General features: G+C 41.9%; 1 protein-coding gene across 3 annotated transcripts; it reads left to right on the top strand.

Annotated features, from left to right (window-relative positions):
• The first annotated feature begins 5,106 nt into the window (after positions 1-5,106).
• LOC113026088 (uncharacterized) lies at positions 5,107-11,323 on the top strand. 3 transcript variants are annotated; one of them, XM_026174518.2, is made up of 7 exons: positions 5,107-5,247; positions 6,175-6,294; positions 7,378-7,752; positions 7,892-8,005; positions 9,522-10,097; positions 10,368-10,484; positions 10,570-11,323. In XM_026174518.2, the coding sequence occupies exons 1-7, from the start codon at positions 5,166-5,168 to the stop codon at positions 11,169-11,171; spliced, it is 1,986 nt and encodes a 661-aa protein (XP_026030303.1). In that variant the 5' UTR covers positions 5,107-5,165; the 3' UTR covers positions 11,172-11,323. The 3 variants fall into 3 exon arrangements, with proteins under 3 accessions (XP_026030303.1, XP_080159754.1, XP_080159753.1); XM_080303628.1 differs by having other exon boundaries at positions 5,143-5,247; positions 7,425-7,752; XM_080303627.1 differs by lacking the exon at positions 5,107-5,247 and adding an exon at positions 6,412-6,520.
• The last annotated feature ends 781 nt before the right edge of the window (positions 11,324-12,104 follow it).

The raw sequence follows: 12,104 nt of genomic DNA, 5'->3' as shown, positions 1-12,104 counted from the left end.
ATTCGTCAAAGAGCTGCGGACAAGATGTCATCATGCGATCGGAGAGAGGAATCAAAGACGATTAGTTGCCTGACAGGAAACAAGAGGAGGGACCAAGTTTTGTGTAGTTTTTTGGTTTTTTTGGGGTTTTTTAATGGAGAAGGAGGCGTGGCTGGTTTAGGATCTGCCCACTTTAACAGAAAGTATATTTGAAGTTTTCACTGAAGGGTTTTTGTTTATCTTTAATCTTTAAGAAAAGGTGTTTTTACCTTTTAGCTGTATCATTCTGACGCTGTGTTTTTCTCTGGTTCTCGTACAAAAGAAACACGTCTGCATCGTATTTAAGGCAGCCAAAACATCTGTGTTGATTTATACTCTCTCTTTTTATTGTTGTTGTTGTTAAGGTTTCTTTTTTAGTTACAGGTAATGCTATTTTTTAAATTTTTTTTAATTGTACAGTATCTTACTTGCTATGAACTAAGAGTGCTAACTGAGGTGTGAATGTGACAAGCTGAGAGACAAGTCAACCACCTGAAATATCAATTTAATCTTTTTGTTTCTTTCCTTCTTTAAATGTAAACCAGAGCAAAACTAAAGCTCAGGCGATCCAAAAGATGCAGATAATTTTTTAAAAACTTTTTATTCTCAACAGAGCCTCTTCACCACATAGATTTTACCTTTATTTTTCCCACTTTAGTGTACCAGTTTGTGACTCTACCTCACAATCAACCTTGTTTTTCTTATCTTCCATCACTTGTGTTTTATTTTTTTATCTTTCAAAGTCACTTTAAAAAAGTGCTGCTGGCTGCTGGCAGTGGGAACATCCTCACACGGCTGTACCTGTGGCCACCCAGTGTCTTTGCCTGTCTTCTTCTCTTCAACTGGGTGCTTTGCCTCCCTGTATTTTCATGCAAGTTTTACTTTTAACTTGCAAAAATACTGCCGACACGAGGTGTATGTGTTTCCCCTGGCAGCAGTGATAATTCCTGTGAATGAACTTATACTTGAAGCACCGGAGAGAGATTCTACAAGAGCTTTAGAGAAGATTTCCAACGTATGCTGAGGAGTTTAAAAGTGTATAAATGGCACAGAGTGTACATAGTGACTGGCTTTATGACCTTAAAATGTAAATGTACATGTGAAAGATATTATGGTTTGTATATATTGTCACTGAGCTGTGGGATTGGCTTGCTTGTTGTGGTTGTGTGGTAGCTCAGTGGGATGAGGGTGGGGTGGTTCGACTACGCAGCTTAACTGTTACACAAGACCAACAGTCATTTTTAAATTCATTCAGGTCACACGGACAACCAGTCCATTTTCTCGTTCTTACACCTGAGTATATTTACCTGCACACTAGTATCCCAATGATCAGTATTTATGTGAAACTCAAAGTTTCACCCACCAAACAGGTTTTGACTTTCTGCAAAAAAAACAACCCAAAAACACATCAGCTTTTAATTTACTCAAACTTAAAATTAACAGGAAGTACTTCCTGTTAAGAAAAGTAAAACTGACTTTTTGCCTTAACCACTGCAGACCAGTCATTCTTATGCGTAAACCCCCCCTACACACACACACACACACACACACACACGAAGGCACAAATATTCACCCAAACAGCAGAAGTTAGGAAGAGGAGTACGACCAGTACCTGGAGTGGAGTTAAAATGGCACATTTTCTGAATCTACCAGGAAGTCCTTGCTCCTATTTTTTTTTTTTGTTCTGTCTCTGCTAACAATAAGCTTGTCTTCCATTTCTGGCTAATGTCCTCACCCTACAGGAGAAAGTCAGCTTATTGGGATCAAACATATTTTTTCTTAAAGCTGAAATATTTTTACATTGCAAGGATAAGTATTTTCTTCCTCTCATGGCATCGAGTGTGAAACAGATAAAACTCGCACTTTCCCGTTAAGCATATATTTGGTCATTTTTAGACCATGAAGCATCTATTTTACCTGAGCCTGTTCTACTCATTTCCAGCTCTGTATGTATTACTCTTCAACTTCAGTTTTGCATGATTCATGGGTCAAAATAGTCCCTGTTTATCTTATACGAGGCCTTTGTGCAGCTAAGTTGATCTTTTACTTTAAATCTTAGCCAAACTTATGGCTAAATCGTATTGGGAAGTCCAATCATTTTTCTTATTTTTACCAAGGTCTTTGAGCGAGCCAGCCTTTTTCTGATTGGCTTCCCCTCACTAACAAAAACTTGACCAGCACGTGGGTGGGGCTTCTATGCTGATAACCATATAAGGACCCTCTCTTTGACATCATACAGAGCGAAGAGCAGAAAAAAACATATGTACCAAACACTTAGAGCCGTTTAAAATTGCTTGTACATACAATGTTTGTACCTCAATGTTTGAGAATTTGGCTTTATTTATTCTAAACATTTGTCACTTGGAAGAACAGAAAAGCAGAATAGGTCCACCTTAATGAAATCAAATGGTGCTGGATAAAAGCTACCTTATCTGCTATTTTTTTTAGCCTTCTTCATTAAATGAACTCTAAAATTCATTTCAGGGTGACTGAGTTTCAAGTACAAACAGAGCCCAGATCCTAGCCAGGATATTAGTGTGTATGTGAACACTGAGGTTTAATTGATCCTCCACTGCATACACTCAGTTCCTTCACCAGCAGTCCAGCTGACTCTACAGTGTAAATATTGTACATGGACAGGACACGTGTACATGGGTCGTACACTGTAAATACACATTGTCTATCGTCTTGTCTGGAAGTGTACAAGCCAGTCGTTGGTTATTGGAAATAAAAGCAGTTCAACAACACTTTGTTTCTTAGTCCTTTCTCCATACTCACACCAGCTGTCATTTGTTTTCCCAAGAGCCATATAACTGCTTCTCTTTACCCCAATCAGCTGCAGCTCATCATTTTAAAATTTCTTTTTAAATGACTGGATATTTCACCCAGACCAGTGATTTAATAGATTTATTATTGTAGTCAGCTGTTATCAGAATCAGAATCAGAATACTTTATTGATCCCTGGGGGAAATTATTTTTTGTTACAGTGCTCCATTTTAAACCAACATTAAGACAAGACAGACAATACGCTAACTAAGAATAGTACAATATATACATATATATACATACATACATACATAAGTCACTTATAAATAGATATTTGGAAAAGAAACATGTGTAGCTGTAGCAGCAAACAGTGTGTTAAGTGGATGCGTTGTACAGGGAGATGGCCACAGGCAGGAATGATTTCCTGTGTCGTTCAGTGGTGCTTTTCGGTAATCTCAGTCTCTCACTGAACGTGCTCCTGTGACTGACCAGCATGTCATGGAGTGGGTGGGAGGTGTTATCCAACATTGTCTTTATCTTGGACAGCATCCGCCTCTCCGACACCACCTTGAGGGAGTCCAGCTCCATCCCCACAACATTGCTGGCCTTACGGATCAGTTTATTAAGTCTGTTGGCATCTGCGACCCTCAGCCTGCTCCCCCAGCATGCAACAGCATAGAGGATCGCACTGGCCACCACAGACTCATAGAAAATCCTCAGCATTTTCTGGCAGATGTTGAAGGACCTCAGTCGCCTCAAAAAATAGAGACGACTCTGGCCCTTCCTGTAAAGTGCTGTGGTGTTTTTAGCCCAGTCCAGTTTATTGTCAATGTGTACTCCAAGGTATTTATAGTCCTCCACAATGTCAACACTGACCCCCTGGATTGAAACAGGGGTCAAGTGTTTCCTGGTCTTCCTGAAGTCCACGATCAGTTCCTTGGTCTTTGCCACGTTGAGCTGCAGATGATTCTGCTCACACCACGTGACAAAGGAGTCGACCACAGCCCGGTACTCTGTCTCATCATCCCTGCTGATGCATCCAACCACCGCAGAGTCATCAGAAAACTTCTGAAGATGGCAGGTCTCTGTGCAGTGGCTGAAGTCTGTGGTGTAGAGGGTGAAGAGGAAGGGGGAGAGGACAGTCCCCTGTGGTGCCCCTGTGTTGCTAATCACCTTGTCAGACACACACTGTGGGAGATGTACATATTGTGGTCTTCCTGTCAGGTAATCAACAATCCAGGACACCAGAGAAGCATCCACCTGCATCGCTGCTAACTTATCACCCAGGAGGGTTGGCCTGATGGTGTTGAAAGCACTGGAAAAGTCAAAAAACATGACCCTCACAGTGCTCGCCGGCTGGTCCAGATGGGTGTAGACACGATTGAGCAGGTAGATGATGGCGTCCTCTGTTCCGAGACGAGGCTGATAAGCGAACTGAAGGGGATCCAGATGTGGTCTTACTATGGGTCGCAGCTGGTCCAGGATGAGCCTTTCCAGGGTCTTCATGATGTGGGAGGTCAGTGCCACGGGCCTGTAATCCTGGGGGCCACTGGGACGAGGCGTCTTTGGTACAGGGACGAGGCATGATGTCTTCCACATCACCGGGACCCTCTGCAGACTCAGACTCAGCATAAACAGTTTATGAAAGACTCCACACAGCTGGGGGGCACAGGTCTTGAGGACAAGGGGACTCACTCCGTCTGGTCCAGCAGACTTGCCTGAGTGAAGTCTCCTCATTTGCATCTCAATGTTAAGAGTATAACAGCAGTTTGGAATTAATTTTACTTATTATTTTACTTACTGAGCTCATTGTTATATTTTATTTAATTTAATTCTATTTAATTGAGCATTTTTTTTATTATCATATGCAGCTTTTTTGTCCACATCCTTTTTTCCCATTTTTCTCCAATGTGATTTGAGCGTCTATGTAATAATTTTTCAGTTTGATTTCTTTTTTAGGCTATATTTTTCAGGTTTCCACCATATTGAAGCTCTATGGCTATTGGCAGTTTTTAGTGTTTGGCTGCCTTTGCTATAAGGTGAGAATTAATTAATATTTTAACTTAACTTTACCTTTTAATGTTACTTTTAAAGAGTTATAATGAATTACTATAAATGTATTTAAATTATTTTTTAAAAGTCAGTCGTCTTGATTTTAATAACTAAGCTCAGCAATTTTTAATTAAACTTGAAAAATGAATAAAATACATAAAATAGTGTTTTTGTTTGTTGAAGAAAAACAACACTAACCGACAGCGACCTCTACCGGGCAATATGGCTATTTATTCAGGAATCTCTAGAAATCGTCCAATCGGCAATCGGATTCTGTATCACGTGACCGTGCAGCCGCGTAGAAGAAGGAGCAAACGGCAACATCAAACATGGAGGTGTCCCCGTTCAGCTTCACTCCGGAGAGGTACTGGACGGAGGAGAAAGAGAGGGCGCTTATAGCGTTTTTCTCCAGTAAGTGCCACTCTCCTTGGCGGACTCTTTTCACACCGCGTGTAAAGACGTTTTTAAAAGTTGCCCTTTTCGTTGATGTGTCGGAAGCTGCAACATTTGTGGGCAACGGTTGCTGGACGAGACCAACGGCTGTTAGCAATGAGCGACAGCAGAAAGAGACGAGCAATGGCGACCAGCAACTGAAGTCAAGTTAGCTGTTTTTCAACTGAAATCGGCTGAAAAAAAATCAGTTCTCTGCATGTTTTTATGAGCTATTTTCTGCACAATTCAATAAAAAAAACTAAATAAAAACATACTTTTAGCCAATTGATTTAATTTAAATGAGAAGAGCAGACTTTTATATTTAATCTGTATCTAACATTACTCCAGTGGGGGTTTTTTTTTTGTTTGTTTTTTTTTTTTTAGATCTGTAGCGTTTATCATAGTGAATAACAGCTTTAAACATATTTTAAAAATGGCTGTTATTAATAAGTGTGTAGCTGTTAATAATTACAGGTTGTTAGAATAATTAAATTGGTGAATGAAATATCCTTCTTGAAGTAATGAATAATGTCACCAGATGTTCCCACAGTTTTCCACATAGGAATATCTTTAAAATACTGTTATCGTGTATATAACATGGCCAAAGAAAAACAACTAACTTTAATAGAGACTAGATAGCACCACAAGAGCTAAACAACAACCACAGTGATGAAATTGAACGCAACATTGATGTGTATGTTACTGGGATAGGTGCCAAATTAAAGGAAAAATTAAAATTTTTGGACCTTGCAAATGTTGTTTTACATTTTTCCTGCCTGGTTTGGTCCCTTAGACAGAGGCACACTAAGAGTACAAGTTCGTTTTGATTTTATTCTAATTTATCACACTCTAGACCCTGTGAAGCTGCAGGTATTTTAGCTATATCTTCTTTGTTTCATTTCTCAGAGCATAGCTGCCTGTGGAACCACAAGTCTGAGGGTTATAAGAACCGGCAGCTGCGATGGAAAACCCTGGAAACACTGAGGATCCTGCTGTCAACTCTCCCACCTCCAGTCCCATTCACAGGTAAATCAGCAGGAAAATAAACCAAATCTGTCAAACTCATAGACTATGTGTGTAATAAAAGTAAAACCATAAACCTGCATTCTCATTAATGGCTAGCAGGGGAATTTCTGTGCCCAGTACTAGGAACCAAGCTCTGCAATTCCCAGGATATATTTTGGTTATCTGGCTTCATTTATCCTAACAACGGCAATCAGGCAGAGCAGTAACACAGGTGGTTATCAAGTCGGTAAGTTAACACCGGCTTTATTGAGCTAAGAGGACGTTCTCATGAAAGGGTGGTGATGGCAGCATCTGAAAAGAATAAAAAAGGCTAGATGATTTTTGACAAAACTATATATAATTTTTGATATATGACAGCTTTGACAGCTGTTTGTACATTCCGGGTTTATTTCCACTTAGTCTCAGCCTAAGTTTAAATTCTGTTTTTATATTTATTGTTTACCCTGGCTGTTGAACTGCAGCTGAAAGAATGAAACCATTTAAACATGGTGTCAGATAGCTGCTCTTTTCCAGTCTTACTGATCAAAGCACTTTAAGTACAGACCATTAATACGATATTACTGTATCGTGCTTTTCCTCTCTCGCACACACTGCTGTTTCTTTCAGTCTGTATTGTGTGGTTAACCTCTTCATATCGTCTCATAGTACAAGTTTCATCTTACTTTGAAAAATCAGCTGCTCTGTTACCAGTACACTTATCAGTAATTGTGGTCAGGCACTGCCAGCACCCCTTTCATGTGTACACACAGGGGAAGCCCTGGGTAAACTTAACAAGTTGTTAACCAGCTTTGTGTAACCGCTTATGCTGCTTGTCAGTGGGTATGTTGAGTTCGCTTTGTAGCACTGGGCTGAGGATAAGCCCATTCAAGCTTCTGTGTGAGTCTCTGTGGCCTCAGTAACCACTTTCCTGATGGCTCAGTCATTAGTCGAATATTTTTAGTAAAATATTAAGTCCATTATTTCAAATTATTGCTATTCTAAAAGTGAGAAAACATGATCCGGGGTGTGCTCATTAGCTGACGAGTGTGAGGTTTGACAGTCAGATGTACCCTTTAACTAATTTATATGGGTTTTTTTCCCAAGTGGAAGACATCAAAAACAAGTTCAAGAATCTCCGTACGACTTTTCAGCGTCAGTACAAAATGGTTAAAGCAAGTAAGGCGTGCAACCCGGACGACGAGTTTGTGCCGCAGTGGAAGCACTACCATCAGCTCATGTTCCTGCAGGGCTGCTGGGACCAGGACGACCCCGCCGCCGGTGAGCCGCCGCTGTCACCACTGAACCCTCTGCAGGAAGAGGGCCAGCCTGTCCTCACCTCCCCAGGACTCATCATCTCCTTCCTCCCCACCCCGTCCACCTCGTCTGCCTCCTCCTCGTCCACCTGTGTTCCCTCCAGTGTCATGATTAAATGTTACTGGACTGAAGAGAGGGAGCGAGCTCTGATTTCTTTCTATTGTGGTAAACAAAAGATCTTTTTCATCTTCAAAATCATGTGTTTTTACTGAAGAGCAGTACATACGTAGACAAAAACCTCAGATTAAGTAACATTTTGAGTAGTTTCATAGCTGACGGGATTCCTGTGTGTTTTTTTCCACAGAGCACAACTGTCTCTGGAACAAGAAGTCTGAAAACCACAACAACCGTCAGCTCAGACTGAGGCTGTTGGAGGCGCTGAGGAGCCAGCTGTCTGACCACACAGTGTCGTTCTCAGGTAAGCATCACCGTTTTTCACTTTTTTTTCTGTTGTTTTCTTACAGAAGTAGCAAACTCAGGATTCTTCACCTAATTGCATACCTCAGACTGTTTGAGGGCTTGTTGTCCCCCAGTTGAACAGTCCCTGCTTTAAAGCTACTTTTTTATTTAGTGTATGTGAATTTAGGCTAAAACTTCCACCACTAGGGGGCGGTTTACTGGTGGCTGTATTGTTTTCTGATGTGTGGTAGTTCTTTTCAGCCTTGCCCTTTCCTCTTTAAGAAATTTGACAGGTTAAATAAAGGTTACATTGACTGGCTGCCCCATCTTGTGGTACAAACTGGTATTACATGAAAGCAGAGCCCAATCCCAGTTCAGCTTCAGCTAATGTCTCCTCAACATCACTTTTTTTGAATGGCAGTTTCTTCTTCACATTCTCTTGATAAGTTTAGTTATTTTGGAAGCTTTTAAAGGAATAATTCAATATTTTGGTAAGATTTCTTTATAAACCTTGAATGGCTCTCCTGGATTGGGCTTTCAGTCAGTCGAGGAGAGTTATTCCACATCCTGTTAAACCCATTGTACAGAAATGGCTGCAGTTCGTAAAGAGTGAATGAGGCTCTATGGAAATTTCCACCATGTTATTGATAGACATGATGACATGAACAATAGAGTTCAGTTTGGGGAATTTTAGAGGATTTGATTGTAGTAAAAATTCTTTCTGTGTGCATTAGTGACGCTACAGCACCTTATAAACCTTTATGGCAGAAAGTCAGACACCTTCAACTACCAGCAGCTTCCTATAAACCATGCAGGTCTCTGCTGTGATTTAACTATCCTTCTAACCACTAGTTAATGTTTGGAAAGTGGCACCGTCAGGACAGAACGTCCCATTGTAAATCCTTAACTGACCAGTCAGTGCTGATTATAAGAAATGTGCTGTTTACTTTTCTTATAGCTTCACCATAGGAAAAACTGAAGGATATAAATGTTGTTTTATTTCCGTTTGGACAAATGTTGGTCTTTTTGTTTAATAGTGTTATTTTTACCCTATTCTCTGCCGTTATTGAGAGAAAATGCCATTCCCCTGCTCACAGGATGTACTCTTGCTCTACTGAAATGGACCACCATTCCCAGCAGTTATAGCCCTGTGAGCTGTGCTTATCATACCTCTCCATAGTTTGTGTGTCTCAAAGTACTCTGTAATTAAAAGATTTGCACTGGAGCAATTTAACAGTATGAGTACCACTCATCCAAAGCACAGACTGTAAATCTTTGGGAAATACTAATTATCACTCTCCACAGCTCAATTGTGAAACTGTTCCTTTATATATGTTTACGTTATTTTAACATAAGCTGAAATATACACACACAGTGATTTCATACAGTTAGATGTCTGCATAGAAAATGAAAGAAAAACACATTTTTTTCAAAATAATAAAGTCATGTTTGTGTTCTTCAATCTCCAGAAGCTCTGAGCTGCTAAATGTTTCAGTTTTCCAGCATAAAGTGATGCTGTGTTGCTGTTTTTGCAGTTGAAGATATAAAGTGCAAGTTCAAGAACCTACGAACTGTTTTTAACCGCGAGTTCAAGGCGGTCCAGGCAAGCAGGGCGTCTGACAAACCCTACGTGTCCAAATGGAAACATTACCAGCAGCTGCTTTTTCTCTGCGAGTCCTGCGACGAAGACGACGGCTCTGAAGATCTGCAGATCCTGACGCCGCAAGAAGACAAGGATCGGGAGCACGGAAACCAGACCCCGTCCTCCACCCTGAGCAGTTTCTCCTCCAGCTCCAACCAAACCAGCAGCATCAAACTCAGCACCGCCTCTACCCCCTCCAGCTCCACTCAGAGCGACGCCAAAACAAGCGCAGGGTACCAAATGTTCCTCCCTGCAGCTCCGGATAACCTCAGACTAGGCAGCCAATCAGCCACTTCCACGCTGCCAACTTCTCCATCCAGTTCACTGCCAGACACCAGATCCTGTACCAACCCCTCCCCTTTAAATTTCTCTACAGCCAGTTCGGCTCAGCCAGACAACAGACTGAGTGCTGACACCCGCTGCCTCTGGAGCGAGGCCAAAGTTCAGCAGCTCATCTCATTTTACTCCAGTAGGTGGCACCACTCATCATGAATGCTTGTTACCCTTTAGACTTACCCCCTGGATATTACATCTATCACTGCAACAGAGAGATGTTAGATTTTTGTTCCTCTGTTGTGTTTGTAGTGATGTGCTGGGAGCTGCGTGTTTGGTTATGGTGGTCATCAGCTGTTAGAGGCAGCTGAGAGAGTCGCTGTACATCTCAGCCACTGCCATGCATGGTTAAAAAAGTTGCACGAGCAGGTTTGATGTGAGAATTGATGGTTTTCTTCTGTTCCAGAGCACAGCTGTTTGTGGAACCACAAATCTGAGAGTTACAGGAACCGTCTGCTGAGACAGAGCCTGCTGGAGACACTGAGCAGCATCCTGTCAAACAACGAGCCGGTCTCATTCACAGGTAACACTCCTGCCGCCTTAATGTTGTCACCACACGGAGCCTTTAATCTGAACTCACAGCATCTCTGTCATTTCTCATCCTTTAGTGGAAGACATAAAGACGAAGTTCAGGAACCTGCGAACCATCTTCCAGCGTGAACACAAGGCGGTGAGCTCCAACAAAACGTGCGGCTCGGAGGACTTCTACCTCCCAAAGTGGAAGCACTACCGTGACCTCATGTTCCTCTGCGACTCCTGCGACGAGGATGAGCAGCCCGAGGACGTCCACTTCTGCCAGCTGCAGGACACCGGTCTCCTCCATATGGTCAGCCAAGCCCCACCTCCCCCCTTACACTACCGTGCCACCAACCAAACTGTCTCCAAGCTGAACACGCGGGGTCTCAAAGCCCCCCCCTCACCTACACCCCCAGACTCCCAGCACTCCTCCCCTTCCTCGTCCCCCTCCCCTTCCACATCTTCCTCCCACACAGACAGCAGAGTATCTGGACGCAAGCGCGCGAGCCACCGGGCAACCACCACCGAGGTGCTGGACCTCATGAGGACACTATGTCAGACTCAAGCAGCGTCCCCACACGCAGGGTTCCTGAGGTATGTGGAGGAGTGTCTGAATGAGACGCCGCCTGACAAAGCGAGGAAGCTGAAGAAGAAGATAATAGAGACGATTCACAGCATGTCGGAGGATGTTTAGTGTGCTTATTCATTCATTTCATTTCAGCCCAAGTCTAGATCTCATGATCATCTCTTCTAATAGCTGTGACTCTTTAATCTCAAAACTTCGGTACAATGATCATAATAACCACGATTTCAGTTTTCAGGGGCTCTTCCAACGTGGAGCTGTTCCACTTCCTGTTCATCCACATCATGCAGAATAGAAATGAACTGAGCTAAACAGCTTAAATAGTGAGAAACCCACATTTCATGCTTATCAAAACACAGCATTGATAATGTAGATTAAATAAAACACTTGTGGCATTCGGCTTTAGATTCAATGTAGACGTAGATGCTGTGACATAAAGTGACCTAAAAGTCACAGAAAACTGTTTCACCGCAATTCAGAACTGTCTTGAACGCTGTCATCACAAACATGATGAATATGTCAGCAAGAAAACTTGTAAAGTCGTCCCCCCCCCCCCCCCCCCCCAAAGAAAACTAACAATAAACACATGACCCCACATTTCTGGGGGGAAAACTTAACTATGTAAGTAATACTGTAACATACACTGAAAGCAGCAATATAGCTGATAAGCATTAATGTGACAGGAACACTTTTAAGCATTTTATGCAAAGGACAAAGTCCTGAAAATTTCTAAACAAAAACACAGATTTGTGAACAGATACTATATAAACACTAATTAAATGTATATAATTCACTTCCTGGCTCCCTAATTCTGCACTTTATTGAAATTTTGCAAGCCCTTCTTGCAGATTATGCACGGATGTCATAGATAACAGCAAACTGAGTTTTATTTACAAATAGTTTGAGAACACTACAGCAAGCTGAGGCGTCTTTCTCGTGTACAGATTTATCCCAAAGTAATGAGGTTCATCCCAAACTGGTACATCCACCACTTAAAATCAGCATCACCAGGCCCATATTCAGTGTTTACAGAGATACAGTGAA

The sequence above is a fragment of the Astatotilapia calliptera genome, chromosome 7 (assembly GCF_964374335.1).
Source record: "Astatotilapia calliptera chromosome 7, fAstCal68.1, whole genome shotgun sequence".
Lineage (NCBI taxonomy): Eukaryota > Metazoa > Chordata > Actinopteri > Cichliformes > Cichlidae > Astatotilapia > Astatotilapia calliptera.
The sequence above is the reverse complement of the archived record's forward strand: the minus strand, read 5'-3'. Positions and strand labels throughout refer to the sequence as shown.

Excerpts from the sequence above, each read along its gene's own strand:
- LOC113026088 (XM_026174518.2), top strand. The coding sequence starts at position 5,166 with ATGGAGGTGTCCCCGTTCAGCTTCACTCCGGAGAGGTACTGGACGGAG. Across the intron at positions 10,098-10,367 it reads GCTCATCTCATTTTACTCCA|AGCACAGCTGTTTGTGGAAC; the intron begins GTAGGTGGCACC and ends CTTCTGTTCCAG. Across the intron at positions 10,485-10,569 it reads CGAGCCGGTCTCATTCACAG|TGGAAGACATAAAGACGAAG; the intron begins GTAACACTCCTG and ends CTCATCCTTTAG.